Here is a 27,951-nt window from a genome sequence, read left to right as displayed (position 1 = left end):
AGGGTGAAAGGAGGGCAAGGAATAGAGTGAATTGGAGCGATGTGGTATACCGGGGTTGACGTGCTGTCAGTGGATTGAATCAAGGCATGTGAAGCGTCTGGGGTAAGCCATGGAAAGCTGTGTAGGTATGTATATTTGCGTGTGTGGACGTATGTATGTACATGTGTATTGGGGGGTTGGGCCATTTCTTTCGTCTGTTTCCTTGCGCTACCTCGCAAACGCGGGAGACAGCGACAAAGTATAAAAAAAAAAAAAAAATTCTTTTTAAACCAGGTATTCCCAATCACCAGTTCTTTTTCAGCACACAAATCCACAAACTCTTTACCATTTCCATTTACAACACTGAACACTCCATGTACACCAATTATACCCTCAACTGCCTCATTACTCACCCTTGCACTCAAATCACCCATCACTATAACCCGGTCTCGTGAATCATAGCTGCTAACATACTCACTCATTCTCCCTAACCCTCTCACTTTTAGTATATATAATATATATATATATATATATATATATATATATATATATATATATATATATATATATATATATATGTTATCCCTGGGGATAGGGGAGAAAGAATACTTCCCACGTTTTCCCTGCGTGTCGTAGAAGGCGACTAAAAGGGAAGGGAGCGGGGGGCTGGAAATCCTCCCCTCTCGTTTTTTTTTCTTTCTTTTTTAATTTTCCAAAAGAAGGAACAGAGAAGGGGGCCAGGTGAGGATATTCCCTCAAAGGCCCAGTCCTCTGTTCTTAACGCTACCTCGCTATCGCGGGAAATGGCGAATAGTATGAAATATATATATATATATATATATATATATATATATATATATATATATATATATATATATATATATATATATATTCCTATGAGTCCACGAGGAAAATGAAACACGAAAAGTTCCCAAGTGCACTTTCGTGTAATAATCACATCATCAGGGGAGGCACGAGAGAAATATAACAGTCAGTTGATATACATCGAAGAGACGAAGCTAGGACGCCATTTGGTAAACATGTGATTTTGATCCTTTCCAATATATATATATATATATATATATATATATATATATATATATATATATATATATATAGAGAGAGAGAGAGAGAGAGAGAGAGAGAGAGAGAGAGAGAGAGAGAATTAGAGAGGAAAAAGAATACTTCCCACGCATTCTTCGCATGTCGCACAAGGCGACTAAAGGGGGCGGGAGCAGGGGGCCGGGGACCCCCGCTCCCTTGTATTTGAATTTCTAAGAAGGGAAACAAGGAGTCAAGCGGGGAGTACTCGTCCTCGTGGAAGGCTCTGATTGGGGTGTCTGAATTTGTGTTGATGTAACCGAGATGAGAAGAATGGAAACATAGCTAGTATGTTTGAGGAAAGAAACCTGTCTGTTCTAACCCTGAGTGAAACGAAGCTCAAGGGTAAAGGGTAAAGGGGAAGAGTGGTTTTGGAAAGTCTTTGGGGGCAAAGTCAGGGGTTGGTGAGAGGACAAGAGCTAAGGAAGGAGTAGCACTGCTCCTGGAAGTAGGAGTTGTGGGAGTATGATAGAGTGTAAGAAAGTAAATTGTAGATTGATTGGGGTAAAACTGAAAGTGGATGGGGAGAGATGGGTGATTATTGGTGCCTATTAACCTGGTCATAAGACAGATCATGAGAGGCAAGTATTTTGGGAGCACCTGAGTGAGTGTGTTAGCAGCTTTGATGCACTATACCAGATTATAGTGATGGATGATTTAAATACGAAGGTGGGCAATAGGGCGGTTGAGGGTATAATTGGTGCCCATGGGGTGTTCAGTGTTGTAAATGGAAATGGTGAAGAGCTTGTGGATCTGTGAGCTGAAAAAACTGGTGATTAGGAATGCCTGGTTTAAAAAGAGATAAGAATAAGTATATGTATGTGAGTAGATGTTCAAAGGGCATTATTGGATTACGTGTTTATTGATATGCGTGTAAAAGAGAGACTTTTGGATGTTAGGTGTTGAGAGGGGCAGCTGGAGGGATGTCTGAGCACCATCTTGTGGAGGCGAAGGTGAAGATTTGTAGAGGTTCGCAGAAGAGAAGAGAGAATGTTGGGAAGAAGAGAGTGGTGAGAGTAAGTGAGCTTGGAAAGGAGACTTGTGTAAGGAAGTACCTAGAGAGAATGAGTGTAGAATAGCAAAAGGTGAGAGCAAATGACTTAAGGAGAGTGGGTGAGGAATGGGATGTATTAAAGGAAGCAGTGATGGCTTGCGCAAAAGATGCATGTGTCATGAGAAAGGTTTGAAGTGGGCAGATTAGAAAAGGTAGTGAGTGGTGGGATGAAGAAGTAAGGCTGTTAGTGAAAGAGAAGAGAGAGGCGTTTGGAAGATACTTGCAGGGAAGTAGTGCAAATGACTGGGAGCTGTATAAAAGAAAGCGGCAGAGGTCAAGAGAAAGGTGCAAGAAGTGAAAAAGAGAGCAAATGAGAGTTGGGGTGAGAGAGTACCATTAAACTTTAAGGAGAATAAAAGGATGTTTTCGAAGGTGTATAACGTGCGTAAGATAAGTGAACAAATGGGAATATCGGTGAAGGGGACAAGGGGGGAGGAAATAACAGGTAGTGATGAAGTGAGGAGATGGAGTGAGTATTTTGAAGGTTTGTTGAATGTGTTTGATGATAAAGTGGCAGGTATAGGGTTTTTTGGTCGGGGTGGTGTGTGAAGTGAGAGGGTCAAGGAGAATTGTTTGGTAAACAGAGAAGAGGTAGTGAAAGCTTTGCGGAAAATGAAATCCGGCAAGGCGGTGGGTTTAGATGGTATTGCAGTGGAATTCTTTAAAAAAAAAAAAAGGGGTGACTGTTTTGTTCATTGTGGTTGGTAAGTATATTCATTGTATGACTGGATCATGGTTAAGTGCCTGAGGATTGGCAGAATGCATGCATAGTGCCATTGTACAAAGACAAAGGGGATAAAGGTGAGTGTTCAAAAAGCAGAGGCATGAGTTTGTTGAATATTCCTGGGAATATTTATGGAGTGTATTGATTGAGAGGGTGAAGGCATGTACGCCGCATCAGACTGGGGAAAAGCAGTGTGGTTTCAGAAGTGGTAGAGGATGTTTGTATCAGGTGTCTGCTTTAAAGAATGTATGTGAGACATACTTAGGAAACATGGATTTGTATGTAGCATTTATGGATTTGGAGAAGACATATTATGGGGTTGATGAAGATGCTTTGTGGAAGGTTTTAAGATATATGGTGTGGGAGGTAAGTTGCTAGAAGCAGTAAAAAGTTTTTACCAAGGATGTAAGGCATATGTACGAGTAGGAAGTGATTGGTTCCCACTGAATGTCGGTTTGCGTCAGGGGTTTATGATATCCCCATGGTAGTTTAATTTATGTATGGATGGGTTGGTTAGTTAGGTAAATGCAAGAGTTTTGGAAAGGGGCGAGTATGCAGTCTGTTGTGGATGAGAAGGCCTGGGAAGCGAGTCATTTGTTCGCCGATGATACAGCTCTAGTGGCTGATTTTGGTTGAGAAACTGCAGAGGTTGATGACTTGAGTTTGGAAATTGTGTGTGAAAGGATAAAGTTGAGAGTAAATGTGAATATGAGCAAGGTTATTAGGTTCAGTAGGGTTGAGGGACAAGTTAATTGAGATGTAAGTTTGAATGGAGAAAAATTGGAGGAAGTGAAGTGTTTTAGATATCTGGGAGTGGACTTAGCAGCGGATGGGACCATGGAAACGGAAGTGAGTCACAAGGTGGGGGAGGGGGCGAAAGTTCTGGGAAGCGGGAGACCAAATTAGAGGTGGAAGGATGAAGTGAAAAAGATTTTGAGCGATTGGGGCCTGAACATACAGGAGAGTGAAAGGCGTGCAAGAGATAGAGTGAATTGGAACGATGTAGTATACCGAGATCGACGTGCTGTCACTGGACTGAACCAGGGCATGTGAACTGTCTGGGGGTAAACCGTGGAAAGGTCTGTGGGGTCCGTATGTGGATAGCTAGCATTACACATGACAGCTAGGGACTGAGTGTGAACAATGTGTCATTTTTGTCTTGTTTCGTGGCGCTACCTTACTGAAGCAGGGGGAAGCGATGCTGTTTCCCGTTTGGCGGGGTAGCGATAGGAATAGGTGAAAGCAAGCAAATATGAATATGTACACACACACACACACACACACACACACACACACACACACACACACACATATATATATATATATATATATATATATATATATATATATATATATATATATATATATATATATATATCTGTATGTGTATGTATTTGTATGTATATGTTATGTATGCGTATGTATATGTGTGTGTATGGGCGTATATATATATATATATATATATATATATATATATATATATATATATATGTGTGTGTGTGTTTGTGAGTGGATGGGCCTTTCTACGTCTGTTTCCTGGCGCTACCTCGGGGACGCGGGATACAGGGATAAAGTATAATATATATATAAATCACTTCAAAAATCACCTTCTGGCTTCACATAACTAACCCTGGTTAGTTTATCATACATCCACGTTAGTCTCCACTATGTATGCCGGGATATGTTTCTTATTATCCCTGATAAGTAGCTAATTATTCTACATTTTTTGTCAAGTATATTTTTGCTTGATATTGGAAGTATACTTATCAAATGTAAGGATAATAACGAAAAATTGCAAATATGTGAAATTCTATGTTGATTTTAGCCTAGCTAATGAATGGAACAGAAATATGGGATAATCCGCAGAGTACATGAGAAAAGACCAATAATACTATGTAGAAATGTCCAGTCTTGCATTCTTTATTTACATATCCCTTTAATTAGAAGTAATAGGAAATTATGCAACCGTTATGTATACCGTTTCCAGCGGCTGTCGGGCAAGAAGTTTTATTTACATTCTAACAGTCCTTAACGTAGATGGGAAACCCAGCAAAGGGAGCGAAGATTCGGTCGCTGATGGTGTATCCATGATGAAGGCCGCCGGCACTGTAAGCTAGGTGTTGGGCTGGGGATACAGATAGCACTGTTGGGGCTGGGAGTACACCGCGGCTCAGCGAAGCACGCGCTGCGGCTTCCTGGGCTGCACGGAACTGAGCCATAAAAGCCCGTTTAGCAGCTGCCACCTCTGGAGTATCAGACACGGGCTGAGGAGCCCGCGCTGGGTCAAGAGCAGCAGATCCAGAGAGTGTGTACAAGGTTGTTTCAATGGTAGGAACCCTTGCTGCTGCGGTATTCCAGGCCTTCATGAATTCAGCTGTGGCTTGCTGTACTTCCCTTGTGGGTTGTACTTGCTGAGGAATACCATAGGTGGTTGCCGAGACGGCTGTATTAATAGCTGATGCTCGTTGGGCTGCAGCATGCCAGGATGCCATAAACTCTGCAGTAGCCGTCTTGACATCATCAGTATAATCAACCTGCTGGGGTAGAGTTGAGATAGCTTGTTCTACAACAGTAGCACGTCGAGCAGCTGCATTCCATGCTGCCATAAACTCAGCAGTGGCCTTCTTCACAGCAGATGTGTCTTCCACTTGCCGAGGGGGTGCAATGGTATCAGCAGATTTAACTAAGGTTGCTTGTATTTTAGTTGCTCGCTCAGCAGCTGCATTCCATGCAGCCATGAATGCAGCAGTTGCCCGCTGTACTTCTGGTGTAGGCTGAACAGGCTGAGGTGGTCCGTGATATGCTGCAGGTGCTGCAGCATATGACACAGCAGCTGGTGTGTGTGGGGCTGCAGGCTGTGGAGCACGGTGTTGAGCACTGGCTCCCATAATGATGTGGACATCAGGAGCTGCTTCGGCAGCTGCAGCAGCAGCTTCCCAAACCTTCATAAATTCCGCCGTTGCTTTTGCAACCTCAGGAGTAAATTGAGGAACACCGTCAACAATTTTTGGAATTTGTTGGGCTGGTGCTGTACCTGAAATCGTGTATAATGTTGTCTGAATGGAAGGTACACGAGCTGCTGCCTTCCTCCATTCTGCCATGAAAGCTGCTGTAGCTCTCTTGACCTCTTCAGTAGCCTCTACTTGCTGGGGAGCAGAATAAGGGGTAGCCGACACAGTGACAGCTTGCCTAATAGCTGAAGCCTGTTGAGCAGCAGCTTCCCAAGCAGCCATAAACTCGGCGGTAGCTCGCCTGACCTCAGCAGTTTGCTGTACTGGCTGAGGTAGAGTGCCAATAGCTTGTTCTACAACAGTTGCACGTCGAGCAGCTGCATTCCATGCTGCCATAAACTGAGCTGTTGCCCTTCTAACTTCTTCTGTTTCTTGTACTTGCTTTGGAACATCATATACATACTTGCCAGAGGGTGCAGTCTTGACCAAAGCTGCCCGGATCTTAGATGCTCTGGCAGCAGCTGTGTTCCAAGCAGCCATGAATGCAGCAGTAGCCCGCTGTACTTCTGGTGTGGGCTGAACAGGTTTAGGTAATCCACGTGCAGGAGCCGGGGCAGGTGCTGCAGCATAGGGCACAGCAGCTGGTGTGTGTGGGGCTGCAGGCTGTGGAGCACGGTGTCGAGCACTGGCTCCCATGATGATGTTAACATCAGGGGCTGCTTCGGCAGCTGCAGCAGCAGCTTCCCAAACCTTCATAAACTCAGCCGTTGCTTTTGCAACCTCAGGAGTAAATTGAGGAACGCCATCAACAATTTTTGGAATTTGTTGGGCTGGTGCTGTACCTGAAATCGTGTATAATGTTGTCTGAATGGAAGGTACGCGAGCTGCTGCTTTCTTCCAGGCTGCCATGAAAGCTGCTGTAGCTCTCTTGACCTCGTCAGTAGCCTGTACTTGCTGGGGAGCAGAATAAGGGGTAGCCGACACAGTGACAGCTTGCCTAATAGCTGAAGCCTGTTGAGCAGCAGCTTCCCAAGCAGCCATAAACTCAGCGGTAGCTCTCTGGACCTCAGCAGTTTGCTGTACTGGCTGAGGTAGAGTGCCAATAGCTTGTTCTACGACAGTTGCACGTCGAGCAGCTGCATTCCATGCTGCCATAAACTGAGCTGTTGCCCTTCTAACTTCTTCTGTTTCTTGTACTTGCTTTGGAACATCATATACATACTTGCCAGAGGGTGCAGTCTTGACCAAAGCTGCCCGGATCTTAGATGCTCTGGCAGCAGCTGTGTTCCATGCAGCCATGAATGCAGCAGTAGCCCGCTGTACTTCTGGTGTGGGCTGAACAGGTTTAGGTAATCCACGTGCAGGAGCCGGGGCAGGTGCTGCAGCATAGGTCACAGCAGCTGGTGTGTGTGGGGCTGCAGGCTGTGGAGCACGGTGTCGAGCACTGGCACCCATAATGATGTTGACATCAGGGGCTGCTTCGGCAGCTGCAGCAGCAGCTTCCCAAACCTTCATAAACTCAGCCGTTGCTTTTGCAACCTCAGGAGTAAATTGTGGAACACCGTCAACAATTTGTGGAATTTGTTGGGCTGGTGCTGTACCTGAAATCGTGTATAATGTTGTCTGAATGGAAGGTACGCGAGCTGCTGCTTTCTTCCAGGCTGCCATGAAAGCTGCTGTAGCTCTCTTGACCTCTTCAGTAGCCTCTACTTGCTGGGGAGCAGAATAAGGGGTAGCCGACACAGTGACAGCTTGCCTAATAGCTGATGCCTGTTGAGCAGCAGCTTCCCAAGCAGCCATAAACTCAGCGGTAGCTCGCCTGACCTCAGCAGTTTGCTGTACTGGCTGAGGTAGAGTGCCAATAGCTTGTTCTACAACAGTTGCACGTTGAGCAGCTGCATTCCATGCTGCCATAAACTGAGCTGTTGCCCTTCTAACTTCTTCTGTTTCTTGTACTTGCTTTGGAACATCATATACATACTTGCCAGAGGGTGCAGTCTTGACCAAAGCTGCCCGGATCTTAGATGCTCTGGCAGCAGCTGTGTTCCATGCAGCCATGAATGCAGCGGTAGCCCGCTGTACTTCTGGTGTGGGCTGAACAGGTTTAGGTAATCCACGTGCAGGAGCCGGGGCAGGTGCTGCAGCATAGGTCACAGCAGCTGGTGTGTGTGGGGCTGCAGGCTGTGGAGCACGGTGTCGAGCACTGGCACCCATAATGATGTTGACATCAGGGGCTGCTTCGGCAGCTGCAGCAGCAGCTTCCCAAACCTTCATAAACTCAGCCGTTGCTTTTGCAACCTCAGGAGTAAATTGTGGAACACCGTCAACAATTTGTGGAATTTGTTGGGCTGGTGCTGTACCTGAAATCGTGTATAATGTTGTCTGAATGGAAGGTACACGAGCTGCTGCCTTCCTCCATTCTGCCATGAAAGCTGCTGTAGCTCTCTTGACTTCTTCAGTAGCCTGTACTTGCTGGGGAGCAGAATAAGGGGTAGCCGACACAGTGACAGCTTGCCTAATAGCTGATGCCTGTTGAGCAGCAGCTTCCCAAGCAGCCATAAACTCAGCGGTAGCTCGCCTGACCTCAGCAGTTTGCTGTACTGGCTGAGGTAGAGTGCCAATAGCTTGTTCTACAACAGTTGCACGTTGAGCAGCTGCATTCCATGCTGCCATAAACTGAGCTGTTGCCCTTTTAACTTCTTCTGTTTCTTGTACTTGCTTTGGAACATCATATACGTACCTTCCAGAGGGCGCAGCCTTGACCAAAGCTGCCCGGATCGTAGATGCTCTGGCAGCAGCTGTGTTCCATGCAGCCATGAATGCAGCAGTAGCCCGCTGCACTTCTGGTGTGGGCTGAACAGGCTTAGGTAATCCACGTGCAGGAGCAGGGGCTGGTGCTGCAGCATAGGGCACAGCAGCTGGTCCAGATGTGCCTCCCATAATGATGTGGACATCAGGAGCTGCTTGAGCAGCTGCAGCGGCAGCATTCCAAGCCTTGGTGAATTCAGCTCTTGCTCTTGCCACTTCGGGGGTAAATTGGGGAACACCTCCTACAAGTTTTGGGGCTCCAGCTGCTGGTGAAACGCCTGCAATCTGGTACATGGTGGTTTGAATGGTAGGCACACGTGCCGCTGCTTTTCTCCAGGCTGCCATGAATTCCGATGTAGCTTTCTTGACTTCTTCGGTAGCTTGTACCTGTTGGGGAACAGCGGAGTAAGGGCTAGCAGACACAGTCACTGCTTGTCTGAGGGATGAAGCTTGTTGTGCAGCAGCTTCCCATGCCGCCATAAATTCTGTTGTGGCCTTCTGAACTTCGGCTGTTTGCCCTACTGGTCTTGGTAGAGCATCAACCGCGTATTCAACCGTTGTTGCACGTTGAGCAGCTTCATTCCACGCTGCCATAAACTGAGCTGTTGCCTTCTTCACTTCTTCAGTTGCTTCTACTTGTTTGGGAACTTGAATGACATATCCTCCTGTTGGTGCGGATTTCACCAGTGTCGACTGAATCGTTGCTGCCCTTGCAGCTGCTGCATTCCATGCTGCCATGAATGCAGCAGTCGCTTTTTGAACATCAGCTGTGGCTACAACTGGTGCCCCCGCGGTTGCATATGTCGCCTGGTAATGTTGTCCAGTCGGGGTGGCTGTGTAGTGTGTCGCATAGTGTGGCCCAGTGGACACCGCCCCGCTGTATCCAACGACTTCATATTCACAGCTGTCGGGAATGGGCGACCCCACCGCTGCCACCACTAACGCTGCTACCACCTGCAAGAGAGAGAACTCGGCTACAGTTACAGTACTTTTCTCAAACAGACTTTTTAATGACTGTTCGCCTTCTCATATTTCAGAATGAGCTACGCATACTTAATGCTGTTGTTTTATGGGGTTTAGATGCATGAAATATTTTATGGATAAATGAAGAAAAATTTTCAATATATATATATATATATATATATATATATATATATATATATATATATATATATATATATATATACACACACACACACGTATATTCCTATGAGTCCACGGGGAAAGTGAAACACGTGTTTCATTTTCCCCGTGTACTCATAGGAATATACTTGATCACGCGCAAAATTGTGATCCTTTCCAATATATATATATATATATATATATATATATATATATATATATATATATATATATATATATATATATAATCCATTAGGGTATTGGAGAAAGAATACTGCCTACAATTCCCTTTTATGTTGTGGGAGATTAAAAGATACGGGAAAAGGTGGCTGGAAATCTTCCCTTCTTGTATTATTTTCTAATAGATAGAGCAGAACAAGTAACCTAATAAGGACTTTTCCCTCTTTAGGCTCTGTCAATCGTTCTTGAGAGAGCAGAAGAGGGTGATTTGAAATGGTTTGGTCACATGGAGAGAATGAGTGAGGAAAGATTGACCAAGAGGATATATGTGTCAGAGGTGGAGGGAACGAGGAGAAGTGGGAGACCAAATTGGAGGTGGAAAGATGGAGTGAAAAAGATTTTGAGTGATCGGGGCCTGAACATGCAGGAGGGTGAAAGGCGTGCAAGGAATAGAGTGAATTGGAACGATGTGGTATACCGGGGTTGACGTGCTGTCAATGGATTGAACCAGGGCATGTGAATCGTCTGGGGTAAACCATGGAAAATTTTGTGGGGCCTGGATATGGAAAGGGAGCTATGGTTTCGGGCATTATTACATGACAGCTAGAGACTGAGTGTGAACGAATGGGGCCTTTGTTGTCTTTCCTAGCGCTACCTCGCACACATGAGGGGGAGGGGGATGTTATTCTATGTGTGGCGAGGTGGCGATGGTAATGAATGAAGGCAGACTATGAATTATGTACATGTGTATATATGTATATGTCTGTGTGTGTATATATATGTATACATTGAGATGTATAGGTATGTATATTTGCGTGTGTGGACGTGTATGTATATACATGTGTATGTGGGTGGGTTGGGCCATTCTTTCGTCTGTTTCCTCGCGCTACCTCGCTAACGCGGGAGACAGCGACAAAGCAAAATAAATGAATGATAAATAAAATTTTATATATATATATATATATATATATATATATATATATATATATATATATATATATATATATATATATATATATATTTATATTATTTTGAAGGCACCAGTCACTGACAAAAGTCCACATGATGGCCAGGTTTTAATTGAAATGCAGAGAATTGTGAAACGGAAAAAGAAAAGACAAAGGAAAGAATTTACGAATTTTGGAGGAAGTGAAAGACCTGTCTTGAAATTAACCAGGTTATTGTTATTGGGAAAACATGAGAAGGTAGAGAGTTCCAAAGCTTCGACGTATAGGGAAAGAAGTAGGTATCAAAACGGCCCACCCTTTAGTTGCCGATGGCCACACAATAATCACTTGACGCAGCAGCTTGCCGAGTACCGCGTGGTCTAGCTAGTTTTGGGGTCACACAAACAGCCAGCTCTCGAGGGCAAAAACTAGAGTAAAATCTGCATATAGAAGAGGGAAATTGAACCAACATTGCGGCGTAGGGCAAGGGGGTCAAGTTTGGAAGTTAACCTGCGACAGTTTATAAGTTGGATTGCTTTCGAATTAACTTTGTCAAGTGAGCATAGAAAATAGAACCACCCCAAATGTGAGAGCAGTTCTCCATACATGGACGAATCAATCCCTTCTTTAAACGAAGCAACTGTTCAGAAGAGGTTTGGACATCAAAACAGGACACCCAGTTTTATAGAGGCAGAGTTGAAGAATGTGGATGTTGAGTCGTCAGCATTTGAGTGCATTGGATTATTTGTGGAGAGGAAATCGTTGAAAAAAAAATGAGGAAAAAGTTTAGGCGACAGAAAAGAACATTGAGGGACACAGCTATTGATGGAGGAAAGTGGGGAGGCTGATCCATCGACATACACAGAGATAGATCGGCCGGAGAGGAAGGTAGATATGAAGGAGCAAAGTGAAGGAGGTAAGCCAAAAGAAGGGTGCTTAGAAATGTGACCCCGATGCTACGAGGTGACATTCAGGATAGTTTTGCTAATTTCTTTATCGATTGGTTAGTTATTTGTTGGAACGTAGAAAAAGATTTACCCATCATGGTTCTCGTCGTGATACATAACTATAACGATAATGATGATGAAATGATGCTGAGTTTGTTAGACGAAATTTTTACTATAGTGCTTGATGTTGTACGGACATAAGATACCCCATTCATGGACATCGTGGATGATAGTGTGGTGAAAGGAAAAGAATCTTGAAATTAGGTAGCATTAATCAGGTGTTCGTAGACCTTAGGTTATAGGAGGAGGGGAAGATGAAAGAAGGATGAGAGTTTTGAAACTTCGGTGCTCGAAGGAAGAAGGAGTATCTTAACGGTCCTCTCTCAAGTGGCTGGTCTTCACAGAATTTTTGGGAAGCAGCAACCATTCATGAGTCCCTACCTTGGTGGAAGGAACACATGCAAACAGCTAACAAGATCTGGCAAAATTACACCTGTAGAGCAAGGAGAGGGAACAACAACACGGCGACCGAGGGATGGTTAGAGAGGGGGAGGAAGACCCACCACAAATATGTGAGGAGTAGCCCATCCTGGGATGAATAAGACCCCTGTAGATATGTGCCTTTGATACCTACATTACTTTTGGACCATTGTTGAATACAAGCAGTTACGCAGTACTTAAGTGAATGACGGTTCCAACCCTTCGAATGTCATTACTTTAGTGTAGTCACTTGGATCTGCTGTTGATGATAACTAGTTAGAAAATATCCAGTTCAGATTAGCACACCCATACGATTTGTTAATTTTCGGTGTTGAGGAACCCGAGTTTATAAGCCTTCGAGAAAACTTGTACTTGGATTCCACTGAAATCTAGGTATCAGTACCGCAGGTATGATTTTAGAGGAATATTTTGCTTCTGGAAGATTTACTACAAATACATTTTTGTAAATATAATGTAGTTGCCATATATCGATTTACATGATAATGGGACTTTGTAAGTAGGCTATACTGTGCTAAATGTAAATGGCAGTGTTAACAGTTGCTGTGTACAGATGAGGCTTTCCTTTGACTGAGTCAGAAGACAGGCTAGACGCTCTTGGAAGTCGCCTTTACGATATATACATGGGTGTGGTCTTCAATATAGGAAAGATTATAATGTTAAAATGGAAGTTGTGACTGGAAGTGGCAGCTGGTGAATATAAGATGGTATCTGGACGCGCTACTCTTTAAAGACAGCAGTTGGGAAGCAAATGTCGAGAGGAGAATTAAAGATACTCTGAGAATTTTGTCTGAATGGCGAGATGTTTTCTGAAGGGAAAGCAAGATTCCAACAATGAGATACTTCATCAGCACTGTCTGGTTGTTAAACCTTCGTCGTCTTGGGTAAGGATGAGTAAAATATCAGAACAGCATAGATCAGTAACGTGCGAAGTACAAGGAATTTAGAGAAGTGATTGGATAAAGAAGAATTGTTTGCGACGCGAACGGCATTAAAAAGTTGCATGGTAGGAAGACTTTTCAGGAGGAATGGTCAGGTAAAACGTACAATGATGATGAAAGATGTTACTGCAGAGGCTATATGGAGGAGGCCGCTCTTGACCGAGGAAGGTAGACTATGTGATGAGTTATTGCAGGCTGAAGGTTATTTATGAAGATAAGCTCAAAGGAACAACCTAAGATAGCCTGCTTTAGAAACAGTTTGTAAATGAGGATGAAGGGATGCATGTAGACAGAGGCTTTACCTGATGACTCGCTGCAAGTGATTGGGTATGAGGTGTTGTGGTTCGTAGGAACATTTTGGTCATTTGGTGGTGGTCTTCGTAGCTAAGGACTAATATGTGAAGTGTTTTCGCACTTGATACACTGTTTAAGGGGAAGGAGTTACGACTAGATGGGATACTGTACATCTCTAGCATATGTTTCTTTACATATCTGGTTATTAAAGGTACACATTCCACTATCAATATGAATGAGATAACGATTAATTAAGGTCATATTCGAAAGGACATAAGGATAATGAGGAAGGTGTCGTCAGCAAAGTGGCTGTGGAAAGAAAGGAACAAATTGATTATATGCGACTGAAGAGGAGTGAAGGATAACTCGTTAGTAAACATGTGATACAGTGGATGAGCTTTGGAATAGGTTGTTTACTGGTGTTATGGGGGGGGGGACCGGCATTAGGAAGGCAGGGGGAGCCTCTTGCTGGAGTGGTGAAGCAAAAGAAGGGTTGAGGGGTTGTAGGAGGCGTCTGATGGTGGAGTGGTGAGGCAAGAGAGAAAGAGAGAGAGAACGGCATCTCAAGACATGGATAACTGAAGATGTACGTGAACCTCGGATGAGCCCTGGAAGCGGATGAAGTTTCTTTTGTTTCTGTACTTGATTATTCTAACGTAGTAGAGTTAATAATACAAGAAGTCTTGAGGGTTCTATGTGTGTCTTGTGTAACGCAACATTTGTGTGAGTACAGAGATATGAGTGCGTGCTCACAATGTATTACATACACATGATTACAGTATATGCCTGGAAGTACATAACTTAGTGTGTCCGTATAACTATTTGGTGTTGAAGGAATGAATGTGTTGTGTGCGACTGTACAACAAGTTTTTGCTCTTGACGTGTCTGGACTGATGACACATGTGGGACTCCGCTGTGAACTTGCGTAGTTCTAGAAACTAGTCTCTCATTTCTATTAATGTTCAGTTAGGTTTGTTACATCCCTGAGGTAGTGTTGATGTGTATGAGAAGCATTTAGAGACAACTGAGGTTGATCTGTGTTCCGTGTTGCCGGTCTGACCAGCTTTCACTTCACACTATGGAACAGGTGAACACGCAAGATGAATCCTCTCTACCTAGTAACTATAACGCCCTCAGTTTGTGGCAAATACCTCTAAAATAAAACTGTTCTGATATGTGATTATTAAGTAATAGAGAAGACATATTGCTCCATACGGTATATGCGTGAACAAATTGAAGATGGTACCCAATGGTTTGCAAGAGAGGAATCTCCTTTGATACTCGAATATTTGACAAGAAAGTCGTGAACGTGTAAGAAGGATTCCTGTTTTACAAGTATATAGAAGAAGAGGAAATCGAGGATTCCTTGAAAGCCGCCACAGTAGGGCGGGTAAGGGAAATACGTGTATGATTGTTATTGTATGACCCTCGAACCTTCCTTTTATGGAGCTCTGACAGTTTCAAGGCTACATTAAGATCAGCAGGGAAATACGGTCTCCATTAGAGTGAGAAATTTCTCGACGAGTCAGTACCCTCGTCTGCTGAAGGCGACTTAACTCACGGTGTAATATACAGGCAAAGTTAGATAACTCCCGATCATATTTATATCGTGTTGCAACTACAATGACACGTTCAATTATGTGTATTATATTTGATTACGGGAGAAAAGAAAATCGTACGTCATTTCTTAAAGGTCGACTGTTGCAGATACGGTCTTGTTTTTACACGTGAGCACAGTTTCCTGTGTTACTCATGAAGTGGTTTACTATGTAGTGATGCTAACGCCGGGATAATTAAGACACCTGACGCTGTCGAAGACTTGTCTTAGTTAGTTGATAAAGGTAAGATTACTGATTTATGACAGATGACGAACGTTGATATAGTAATGACGCTTGAACGGGTTAAAGTCTTAGTATAATTTATCACTATGTTGTCTTACTATTAACTGGGTCAAGTCATTTTCAAGCTTCTTGTATAGTACCAGTAACGTAACTAATGGGAGAGGCCGATTATCACTAGACGCCACAGGTTCTGTACGTCGACACAAGTTGTGTTCACTGAGATGCTTCCAAGTTGGTGTGGTGGACTGTGGCTGTGTTAGTACAAGAACGACACTGGGAGCTCACCAAGCACTTCATGACGATCTGCTTGCTGTGGTGCGCCATGCCTCAGCCAGGCCCACACAGCCTTTTATATCCCAGCCGCGCCCGCCACCCCCCCTCATAGACCTGTCCTGAACGATCCCCCCTCTCATCCTCAGCGCCTCCCTCACCCCCTGCGCTGGCCACGCCCGCTCAGCTCTCCGGTACCGCTTCAGCTTTGCTGTTAACAACGGGAAGTTCCCCAGACAGTCAGACAACTGTAGGGGATATACACAATGTAGTACGCTGTGTAATGTGATGAAACGATAGATATTTGAAAACTGGGCACTGGATTGTAGATGGTGAGCATCTTTATTTATTATTTTTTAAATTTTCCTTTTATTTATATATAATTTATTTAATTTATTTACTTATTTTTTTTAGGGGGGGGGGGGGGGCGCACCACAAGACGAGTTTTTTAGCGAAAGGCATCGCCCCATTTTTTTTTGTTTGCCGTTTTCTGCGTTAACGAGGTAGCGCCAGGAATAAACGAGGAAGAGGTCTCATTTGTCCACATCCATTATCTTGTCATGTGAATGCACCGAAACCAGAGTCACCTATCCACATCCTGGCCAAAAGACATTTTCGTAATTTCCCCAGGCTGTTTCATATGCTGCGGTTCGGTCCATTGACAGCACGTTGTCTACTGTATACCACATCGCTGCATTTCACTCCTAACCTGTGCCCGCCTTTTATCTTCGCATCTTCGCGTATGTTCAGGCTCCGAGCACTCAAAAGCATATTCATGCTTTCCTTCCATTTCTAGTTCGGACTACCCCCTTCTTGTTCTCTCCATTTATTTATTTATTTATTCTATTAATTAATTTTTTGTTGCCTCTGGACCCCGCTCTAAGAAAGGGTCCTGGTGTTACCCATGATCTCTTTCCAGGAGCTCATGCAGCTCTGAGGATACGTTTCTTCCAGTAGCAAGGAAATGATGGATTCCTTCGGTGAGAGCAATTCTTTGACGAGAGTATACTTCCAGTGATATAGTTTCGCAAAAGGTGACTTTTCACTCGAGGAGTGACCTCGTGTAGACGGAGTCCTGTAAAACTGGATATGATATATTTATGTGTGTGAGTGTGTGTGTGTGTGTGTGCATGAACAGATAATGGATAGAAAGGTTTCCGTGTGTGGCTTACTTGCTTTAGCTCGATGCAGTATTGCTATTAACAGAAACTTCGATTCGCTTAAAACTGTTGTGAGAGATGATCGTTGTTGGGGGAGCATAGAGAGAGGTGAAGTGTGGGATTTACAGGAAGGCGTGAGATCGAGGAGAGTGTCAGGTGAAAAAGCGCAGTCAAGGGAAAGGTGCATGTCATGCAACAAGGAAGATTGAGGTAAGGGATAAGCTCTAATAGTTGGAACATGGAGAGATGATGAGTGACAGAAAAATACATGCTGAAATAGGTAAGGAATGGAGATGGAGAGATGGATGAGTTAGAATTAAATGGTCGATTTCCTGAAGTAGGAGGGGAAAGGCGTGCGGGATGAAAATTGGACGATGTGGATATATGGGATGGCTGGTTCCAGTGGAACTTGCTGGGGGCATTAAGCTGCAGGGAGAAACACGGAAAGAATGTGGTCTGTGTGGGATGGCTTGGTTTGGCGCATTGTACGCCCCAGAGATGTAAAGGGAGGACCTTCGAAGTTTGGGCTGGTGTGGAAATTGAGAGTATTGCGATTATTACAATTAATAAAATGATAATATAGCTATTTTCATTATTTATTCCGGCTAGTTCTACGCAAATTGAGAGATTTTAGTAAAGTATTAGTTTATACTAGTAATTTTTTTTTCCATTCATACTTCTTTAGTCTTGGTTGCACACACGCTATTGCAGAGAGTATTTTACGAAGTGTATCTTACTCCAGAAAGTGCAACCCCTCCCGAATAACTGATTACGTGTAACTCAGAATCCGTCACACACCAAAACACACCACACAAACTTACCACACACACACCACACCTTACTACAGATCCGTTAGATAAGTCCCGAAAGTAGACGTTCTGTATACTCAGGAGACGGCAATCGACTGACCATTGCCCCTTTGCCGCAGGCTTCCTCAACGAGGTTATCTCGCTTCCGTCAAATCTATATCAACCTCCCCAAATTTGGTGCTTGCGCTGTAATCTCCGCCACCACGTCCGGACAAATCCCTTGGTCATCTTCCTTGAATTTGTTTTTGTGTGCAGAAGTCCCTTCAATGCAGCGCCTTGTCTCTGCAATCCACACCTTTGTTTCATTTTCCCATCACGCTTTGCCTTGACTTACTTCGTCGTAGCTCAACTAACTGTTAGTTGCGAGCGTTTCATCAGTAACGGGCTGACCAACAGTAACTTGATCAGGTGAGCTGCTAGTGACCATAATTGTTGGAACCATCGTGCGAAATAGGCCATAGTTGTTTGTCGCAACATGTCCAACAGTGAGAACATTTATAGGTCAAATTTTGGCAAAGCCCTTCCTATGCCTTGCCAGCCCATTCGGTGCCACCGGTTGAATGCACAATCACCTAGGTTAGCTAAGAAATGGTGGCTCCAGCGGGGTTCTACCCCCAAACCGATGGTCCAAAGCAATTGACCTAACCACCTGGTAGTGGCACACTGGGAATCTAAGGGTTAATTGTTAACGTTATTGTTGCAGCTACATACATTCAGCGACTGATTATAGAGTGGTATCTAACATGAATCGGACAAACGATGAAGTAACTGTAAACAGGTGTTCACCCATGATAGACGTAACCCGGTTGAAAATTCATACTTGCCCTCTTTCCAAACGGATTGCGAATTTAACCAGCCTCGGGCCGAAACAGAATTAAACACGATTGAGCTTATCGACTTGGCGCGTTAAACATTGATGTGTTCAGACATATTTCACGACTGATTAGTAGTTAAGCAATGGATTGCTTTGACTATTTGATGAGATGATTATATACATTAATTGCATCGCACACATACGTAGTTGGACTTAATACCGAGGCGATTATCAAGTCTCATGATATTAACCTTCCGCCAAAGATGCTAACTAAGATGTTTAACGCTGCGTTTTTAATGGGATTTATCTAAAACAAATTTGCAAGCAAACACTGGGAAGTCAACAAGATATTCAGCAGATAACCCTGGCCCAATGCTGTGTCGTGTACTGCTTCACCCTGTTAGAAGATGGTCCATTTGATGTTTCACCAGTGGATTAGGGAAACTTGATCTCGTTGATACTTGTTCCACCACAGTGTTAGGCAACATGTGGCTTGTTGTGCTTGTCACACCGTGGTTGGGAAGAGTGCGTCATGTTGAGTCGCTTTTCACCCAAGTTGAGCAAATCATGTTGAAGTACTTGTTACCCAACCACAACAGTGGTTGAGTGTTTAGTTTAGATGCTTCACATCCAAGTGGTTCTGACGTTGGTCATGCTGCAATGCTTTACCACCTCTGTTCCGTTTATCAATCTTTTCCCACCACATGTTGGCACAGGTACTGCGAGCCAAAACCACCCAGGGTTGGAAGACATTCAATAATCATATCTTTCTCCTTCCACACATTGTTATCCCTCCATTGCCTTTGAAGTTCCCATTGCTCTTGTTGTACGCTACCATTACTCTCAGAATCTTTATCTCTCAAACATCGTATCAGGGAAAGTCGATCATTTGGCTTGTTTCACCCATGGTTAGGAATAGTAGTTCATATGATGCTATTATTACCATCCCAGGCTTTTCAGTAAAGGGATGCTGAGTGCTTGTCACCACAGTGTGAGGTCAGCATGCTTTCACCACTGGTAGGGAAGATCGGCTCATCATGCTTCTTCCACCACAGTGGTTGGAAGATGCGTCATTAGAGTGTGTCACCACAGTGTTTAAGAGGATTGTCTCTCTTTCCTCCACATGTCAGTGAAGTAGCCTGCGAGTACTTGTTCGCCATATGATGGTTAGTGTAACGTCCACGAGTACTTCTTCCACCACAGTGACAATCTGTAAAACTTTAAACAAGAAGCCAGATGGAAGTAAGTGATCCGCAAGTAATGTTTGCGTTCATATAGAACGATCGAGGAAGTGACAGATCAACTTGAGCTGAGAGTCCAATGAACTTGATGCTCAGTCACATCATGCGGAAACACCGACCCAAATGACGATTCAGTCGGTGCTGATAGGAGCGATTGCCATTGGATAAGGTCTTTAAGATCAGCTCAGTTTTGTGAGATTCATGTTTTGTGGGTTGTTGTTGTTGGGACCTATGCGAGCGTGTGTGAAAATCAGCCGGTTGTTACTTGTTTAGACCTTTGCCTTGACTTCATAGATATCGTCGGTGGTGTAGCTGACACGTTAGTTGCGAGGGTTGTCGACAGGTAACGGGTGACCAACAGGTAAGGCGTTGGCAGGTGATACTGTGTGACCAGGAAGTGATGGTTAGCGTGGCCATCGGGCGTTGAGGGGCCATCAGCTGTTTGTGACCAACACACGTACCAAACAGGTAGAGAGCAAATAGGTAATGAGTGAGTGGCCAGAAGGTGTTGTATGGCCTGCCAGCCATGGGTGGCCACCAGGGGTTGAATGGCCAGCCAACAATGGGTGTTAGCAAGCGATGGGTGGCCAGTAGGGGTTGTATGACCACCCACCGATGGGTGGCCAGAAGCAACGGTAGTCTGACCAACCAGTGGGTAGGTGGCACAACTGGGAAATCTAAGGGTAATTGGTTACGTAGTGAGCAGATACGTACAGTAATAGTGACTGATTAATAGCTGGAATGAAGGAAAGATGATACGGGACAAATAGAGTGACGAGGGTAACTGTTAACAGGTGGTTCACGCATGATAGACAGGTAACGGTTGATCAGACTGAAGGCATGTGATCAAGGATGACGGGAATATTAACGCGAGCCGTCGGGCCGAGACTGAGATGTATCACGTATTGTGTCGTTAGTGACTTGGTGGTTAACGATTGATGTGTAGTCAGTGATGTAGTGATTAACGACAGATAGGTAGTTAAGAGCAAATGGATTGTTAATGAATAATTTGTGGCAGATGGATATATAACAGCAGTTGGGTAATTATAGACAAATAGGTAGTTGGACTGTAATGAACGGGAGGCGGGTAGTCAAGTGCACATGGGTAGTTAACTAAACCGCCCAAATGGGTAGCTAACTAGAGATGTTTAACGGCAGATCGGTAATTAATGGTATATATCTGAAAGCAAATTGGCAGTTGACAGATGGGAAGTCAACAAGAAGGAATAGTCAGCAGATAACGCCTGGGCGGAGGATGACCTGTCGTGGTCTACTTGTTCCACCACAGTGGTCAGGGAAGAGTGGGTCATGTTGAGTGCTTGTTCCACCACAGTGGTTAGGGAAGAGTGGGTCATGTTGAGTACTTGTTCCACCACAGTGGTCAGGGAAGAGTGGGTCATGCTGAGTGCTTGTTCCACCACAGTGGTCAGGGAAGAGTGGGTCATGCTGAGTGCTTGTTCCACCACAGTGGTTAGGGAAGAGTGGGTCATGCTGAGCGCTTGTTCCACCACAGTGGTTAGGGAAGAGTGGGTCATGCTGAGTGCTTGTTTCACCACAGTGGTTAGGGAAGAGTGGGTCATGTTGAGTACTTGTTCCGCCATAGTGGTTAGGGAAGAGTGGGTCACACTGAGTACTTCTTCCACCACATTGGTGAGGGAACGTGTCGTGTTTAAAACGTTTTAAGCAAGAAGCCAGATAGGGAAAGTGAAGTGTTGATCATGTCCTGTAAATGTTTGTTCCATGTAGAACTGATTTCAGACAATTGGTTATTCAAGATGAGTGAGAGTGAGTGCAAATGATGTGTGTGTACTGCAGTCAAGACGTCATGTCGGAAATACACGACGCATAACTCGACCGAAATATCAAACCGGTGCTGTTAGAGATAGTCTGTATTTGCATTGATAAGGTTCTGTTTATCGCTTCCAGGAGCCAGGTTTTGATACGATCATGTCTAGAACTGCCGGACTTTGTTGTTGTTGGGACCATGACGATGAGCGTGATGGTGAAACAAGGTCTGACGCGCGTGATTCGTATAAACTGGTGGTTAGATTAGCGTTTTTCGTGTTGGAATGAATCGTAAGTAATAGTACAAAGGTCAGATATAGTGTCTTCTTGAGTAGGGTACCATCACTTCTTAGGCATCAGCGGTACTCACAGCCTTTGTGGTCAGGCACCAGCAGGACCTACAACACTGGGGTCAGGAGGCACGAGCAGTACCCACAACACTTGTGATCAGGCACCAGCCTAACACACAACGCCCTGGGTCAGGCACGACTATAACCCACAACACTGGGGTCAGTGGGCACCTGCAGTAATCCCAACACCTGGAGTCGGGAGGCACCAGCAGTACCCACAACACCTGGGGTCAGGCACGTGCAGATCCCACAACGCCTGGGGTCGGGAACCAGCAGTACCCACAGCAGGGGCTGTCTGGATAACCTAGACGTCTAACCTGTACCGCTGCCCTTCGTCCTCATGGTCATGCAACACTAAAGAAAAAAGTTACTATATTGAAGGTGCTTCTTGAGGACTAGCCAAAAAACTTGCTTTTATTTCACGTTATTAAGGCCATGTTGTAGTACAAGCAGACTGAGACCTTATTGCCAGGTTTGCTTTGTTCTCGTGATACTATCTACCCCGGAGGACCGGCTGGTAATCCAAGCATGTCACAACTGACAAACGGTACGTCGGTACAGTGAGAGAGCTGAGGAACGAGGAGGTATCCAGGAAGTGTTGTTCCCTTGCATTATCTTTATTAAATGTTCTTGGTTCACAATTGTCTCAGTCGTTATGTATTAGAAATATATTTCAAGGTATATTGACATGTAGGAAGTGATAACGACTGTGTTCTTTTAATGCCGGGTTATTAGCCCGAGGCTGGGAAGATCAGTCACTGAGGAAGAGAAATGAAGGACCCGTTTTTCTTATCTTATAGCCTCCTTGATGATAATGTAAAAAGATAAGAATTATTAGGCTGCGGTAAAATGATTCTGACAAAGGATTCCGTCGAGAGAGAAAGACATGAATCTAGTTGCTGGAGAACACAAGGACAGTTTTCCATATCAGGCAGGTTTTATTGCTTGTAAGTTGGACTTTTTCTTCAGCAGTTGTTAATACTGTACAGTATTAATTTTCGACCATGACCCTTCCCAGAACGTACCCAGTTGATCTCCCACAAACAGCATTTTGAGTGAGTGCTACTACCAGCGCTCCAGGTGTTGCTTCCCCCTGCGGGTTAGTGAAGAATGCAAGCGTCCAGCCCCGCACGAGCGTGGACCGCTAGCCACCCGGGTAAGTGCCGGCTCACCTCCGTTTGCTTTGTTTTTCCCGGCCGTCCGCTAATAATAGCTTAACCAACAAGATGTACTAGGTAGACGCTGCCGGGCACAGAGGACCGTATACTATGCCAGGATGCAGGATAGTGATGACGGATGCTCCGGTGTCATTTCTTGCGCTACAAGCCTCACTCACCCTGACCGTCTAACGAAACAGTTGGAGTTGCTGCGTCTTGCCTCATGCAGTACACATTTCCAGTTTGTTGTCCCCGATCCTCTTGGTCCACTCTCTTCGGTCGTCAACACTGAAACAATATTGTTATAAAGATTTTCATGGTGTGGAAAGATGCTGCTCTGCTTTCCTGTGAGAATGGTTTAGTTCTACGCTTTAAAGAATCTATAAAAGAAAACTTAAAGAAAACAGGGATAAGAAACAAGCCATATAATGAAAAATATAAAGTTATAGCTGAAGGTAGTGTCTCTACACAAACGAGGAGTTTGTGGTAAGTTGTGAGATGCTTTAAAAATTTGATATCATCGATTTAGACACTTCGAAGTGAGAACCCATCATTATCTTGAAGCGGCGGTGGCCAAAGGAAGGGGAAGATTTCTCACTTAAGCACCGATATCAGGAAATACGTCTTTACAAACAGGATCACTGATAACTGGGACAAGGTGTCTGCTAATGTTATAAATGATTAAACAAAAGACATACAAGAGGAGACCAAGCGATGATTTCCAGTGTCGATTACCATCAGCTAAAATGAAACTATTTCTACAGCGGGTAAACTCGTTTCAGACCAGTAGATCGTCCGTTTCCAGTTTGTTTTGTATCTTTAACGTATTCATTGCCAGGAGATTGTAATGTAATGATGAGAATCAGAGAACGTGGAGAAGCCTTATGTTAAATCTTTAGTAAAAGAATGAAAGAACAGGAAGAGGTCTAGTGCACTCAGAGCCGTTAATTCTCTATCTTGAAGCCTTAAATGCTAAGTGAAGGATACGAGGCTATAACCGCGAGATGCTTGACAAGCCACTGTGCCATGTAATTACTGTGTGACCGTCAGCAACCCAAGTAGGAATGGTTGCGATGTCTGTTTTTCTCCTTAGATTGGTGATCTTTGAAAATTTCCTAACCCATGGTTTCCCTCATAGCCACGAGAGGAGTTCCACGTCTTCAAAAACTCTTCGATTATTCCTGTCCTTCATATGTATTCCTATATTACTTTGCCCTTTATATATTACACATCGCCAAGCTTCGTTTTTTTCCTCCCCTCCCAAAGACTTCAGCCTTCATTATTTGTTCTTATCATATACTCTCAGGACTCCTTTCCCAGGGCTTCTTTAGCTCCAAGCCTGCACTGTGATCATTAGCAGAGAATGAACTACTTTAGAGTGAAAAGTTCTTCCGTGAGATCGTCTCTCTTTCCTCTAATGACTTTGGCACCACCTTGCTGTAGGTAACTTTTCGAATGCGGTATAACGTCACGCTTGCCGAGTCCGGTAACACCAGTAAATGAATTTCACAGAGCATATCTATTAACCCCGTCGTCCACTATCTCCAGATACATCAACGTCATATGCTCATCCTTAACATTATTTCTGCACACGTTTTTCAAAGTAGACACCTTATCTACACATCCTCTACCACCACTGAAGCCACAGTGGTTCTCCCTGATCTGAAACTTTATAATGCCACAACCCTCTCAATCCCCACTCTATCGTACAACTTGCTCGGTTAACTTTTATCTACGTAGTTTGAACATTTACTTGTTTCCCTTCTCTTTGTACAATGGCACTATACAAGCATTTCGCCGGTGCTCTGGCGCACACACACACACACACACACACACACACACACACACACACACACACACACACACACACACACATCTATGTTCAAGAAGGGAGATCGTGAGGACTTACAGGTTTCACTGACGAATGTGGTCTGTGAGGTACCGGAGAAGGTAACAAAAAAGTTAATGTATTGTTACTTCTTTGCAGAGGGTGAATTGCCCAGGAGAAATCGCACGGGTTTAGGGAGAAAGGTGGTCATTTGTATCCAGCATCAGTTTTCGAACAAGAGATTGCGCTGTTTGATACAAAAGGGAAAGCTAGTGGGCTGCTTTTATCCGGATTACCAGAAAACCCCATACCTGTGTTTGCAGATGATGCAGAGGTCATGAAGGAAGTGAAAATTGAGGAGGGTTCCATCAGCTTACAATGGGGACTAAACAGGCACCAAAATTTTTGTGATATATGGTTGATGAAATTCAGTCACATTACATGGAAGATAAAGAGGATGGGATAGGGTGAAAAGTAAGCTTTTTGTGATATGTATGTTAGAAGTACCCTAACCTTTTGCCAGATTTCCAGATTAGGATAATAGTTAAGGGAACGAACTGCTTATAGTCAAATGTTATAATGAACAGCTTTCAAGTTTATGGATAAGGATATATTGAGCAAGCTATCCATAGCCCACATAAAGACACTGGAATAAGCTTCTTTAGTCACCGCACCTACACAAGCACAAAGAGCTAACAGAGAAAGTTCAGAGGAGGGCGGCGAAGTACCAGAATTACGAAAGTTTAGTTACAGGGAGAGGCTGAGGACATTTAATTTTACTTTCTAGGAAGAGAGAAGACTGAGGGCTTACCTGGTCACAGGCTAAGCTTTTAAAACAGATGTGGGGACACCGCAAGGAGAGGACTTAAGATGAAATTAAACAAGAAACTGGTTAAAAAATGTGAATAAGTACTTTATAGTATGGGTGGTGGATGAATTGAATAGAACGACGAAGGATATAGCTAATGCAGACAGCTTACATAATTTTAAGAAGTTGTATGTAGAGAATGTGGAAGAAATGAGGGTCCCACGAGTGTAAAACTCTCCGTGCTGTGGAAATCGGAAATTAAAGATTTTTGATTACTCTCAGGAAATTAAGTGAGACTGCAGGAAAAAATTATAAGCATTGTTAGAGATGGAGCATTGAAAGAAGCTTTTGTGGTAGTTGGTGAAAGGTTTAGAAAAGTATAGGCCATACAGGACTAACGCTTGTTACCTAAAAGAGAGATTTTAGAAAAAGAGAGACACAGATCATAGATGAGCAGTGGGTAGCATCAAAAACAGATCAGCGCAGCAAGAGGTGGGTAAACGTAAATCACCTATCATTGTTGGCTTCAAACATCATACACCAGATAAGTAAGACAGGGAAAGATTACCGGAGACTATAGAATTCCCAGATGCGATTTCAGTGATAAAAGAAGGAGAATTGGTGTTCGATCAAGACTTAAAGGAATGAGTGAATTATAGTTACATTTGACTTGAGAGTTCTCTAGCTAGGATGTTCTCAGGGAAAGTAAGAAACTTAAAGACGAGATGGAATTTAGTGGGGTATTTATCAAATGCAATAAAGGAAGAGAGAGAAAAAAGGACGCCATATGAAGCAAGAGGACGGAACAGCTCCCAGCACTGCCAAGAGGGCAGGTGTGGTAAAAGATAATGTCAGGAAGAAAGATATAGATTCAAATGGCAAAGAGCTGTAAGTCAGAAGATCATATAAAGAAAATTACACTACATTGTTGGAGTCGTGAGAACCTAGTTTACTAAAGAGATTAGATCTCGCTTGTTTTGCCCAGAAACAATTGTGGAGGATGGCCCACTGAGACAATACATCATAGGAAGAGTAGCAGTTGGGAAGAAGTGCATCGTGTTGGTAATATTATATAATTTTCCGAAGAATTGCAACGTTCCAGGAGAAATATTTATTGATAACAGTGAAGAACCAATAAGGATGATGCATGATACTAAAGCGCCCCACTCCTTAGAGATGGTAAAACACGTATTTTGGGAGAGTTCGATTCAATTAGGAATTAGGATTCTGTTAGTGATAGGGAGTCATGAGACAAGTTTTTAATGTGTACACAGGAGAATTTCCTATACCGACATGTCAGTGAGCACAATAGAAGAAAGGAAGTGTGACACCGTCATTCATTTGTCTTTACATATTAGCATGGATATGGGTAATATGATTCACCAGTTGGAAAAGAATGATCGCTCAGGTTTGTGGTAAAAGAGGACATGCGAAGAGCAGAGGTGGGACGAGACATAAAGATTAGATGCAATCTTGGAAAACATACAAACCTCAACAATTTGTATTGTAACATAGGGAAGTGGAGTCCAGTATCCAGGAACAAAGACTTTGTGGTGAGATGCTCTTAGAAATTTACAGTTAAGGAGTGGGAACACGTGTCGTTAATGTAGGGAATACTGGTTTGATAGAAAGATGCCAAAGAGAAGCGTGAGGGTGAACCGTAGCGATGAATTGGATGGCACTCCAGCCAGCCAGTTTCTCAGATTTAAAGGAGCAAGGAACGAGTATATGAGCGTAAGAAGCGAGGAGCAACGAAACTTTGAAAAGAATCTTGTGCACAGATCTAAAGTTTTCCCATAGATTCACCAGGAGTCAGTTGTCAGTTAAAATGCAGCTATTCATGCGAAGGAATTCAGAGGGAGAAATTGTTGAGGGTAATGTAAGGATATGTAGGAAATGGAACAACAGGTTCAACTGTATTTATATAGTGGAACATACTGAAGCCTCAGTACTGGTGAGGTGGTTTCGGGAGGTTTTGAAACGTTGTGATACCTAGGAAAGACTTCAACATTTAGGTCTTGACCCATAGAAGGCTCATGGTCCTGATGAAATTTTATCATGTTGCAAATCTGTGCAGATATGTGGGAGAATCCTCTTCTAATACTACTGTTCAGGATGTTGCTGGAGAAGCAGAATCTCGGGAGAGTGGGAAAAGGGAAAGCATCATCATACCTATATACAAGAGAAGAAGACCTGGAACAGGCATTGAACTACAGATCTCTCTCTCTCTCTCTCTCTCTCTCTCTCTCTCTCTCTCTCTCTCTCTCTCTCTCTCTCTCTCTCTCTCTCTCTAGCGAGTCTGGTTTGTAAGGTTCTGCAAAAGATGGACTGAAAGCAAATTG

General features: G+C 43.8%; 1 protein-coding gene across 1 annotated transcript; it reads right to left on the bottom strand.

Moving 5' to 3' along the window:
- Positions 1 to 4,762: 4,762 nt before the first annotated feature.
- On the bottom strand, positions 4,763 to 15,750 carry LOC139761073 (uncharacterized). Its single transcript, XM_071684898.1, has 2 exons — positions 15,673 to 15,750; positions 4,763 to 9,571 (listed from the first exon to the last, which is right to left on the bottom strand). Exons 1-2 carry the CDS (start codon positions 15,709 to 15,711, stop codon positions 4,877 to 4,879), a joined length of 4,734 nt encoding a protein of 1,577 aa, XP_071540999.1. The 5' UTR covers positions 15,712 to 15,750; the 3' UTR covers positions 4,763 to 4,876.
- Positions 15,751 to 27,951: the final 12,201 nt, after the last annotated feature.

The sequence above is a fragment of the Panulirus ornatus genome, chromosome 3 (assembly GCF_036320965.1).
Source record: "Panulirus ornatus isolate Po-2019 chromosome 3, ASM3632096v1, whole genome shotgun sequence".
NCBI lineage: Eukaryota > Metazoa > Arthropoda > Malacostraca > Decapoda > Palinuridae > Panulirus > Panulirus ornatus.
The sequence above is the reverse complement of the archived record's forward strand: the minus strand, read 5'-3'. Positions and strand labels throughout refer to the sequence as shown.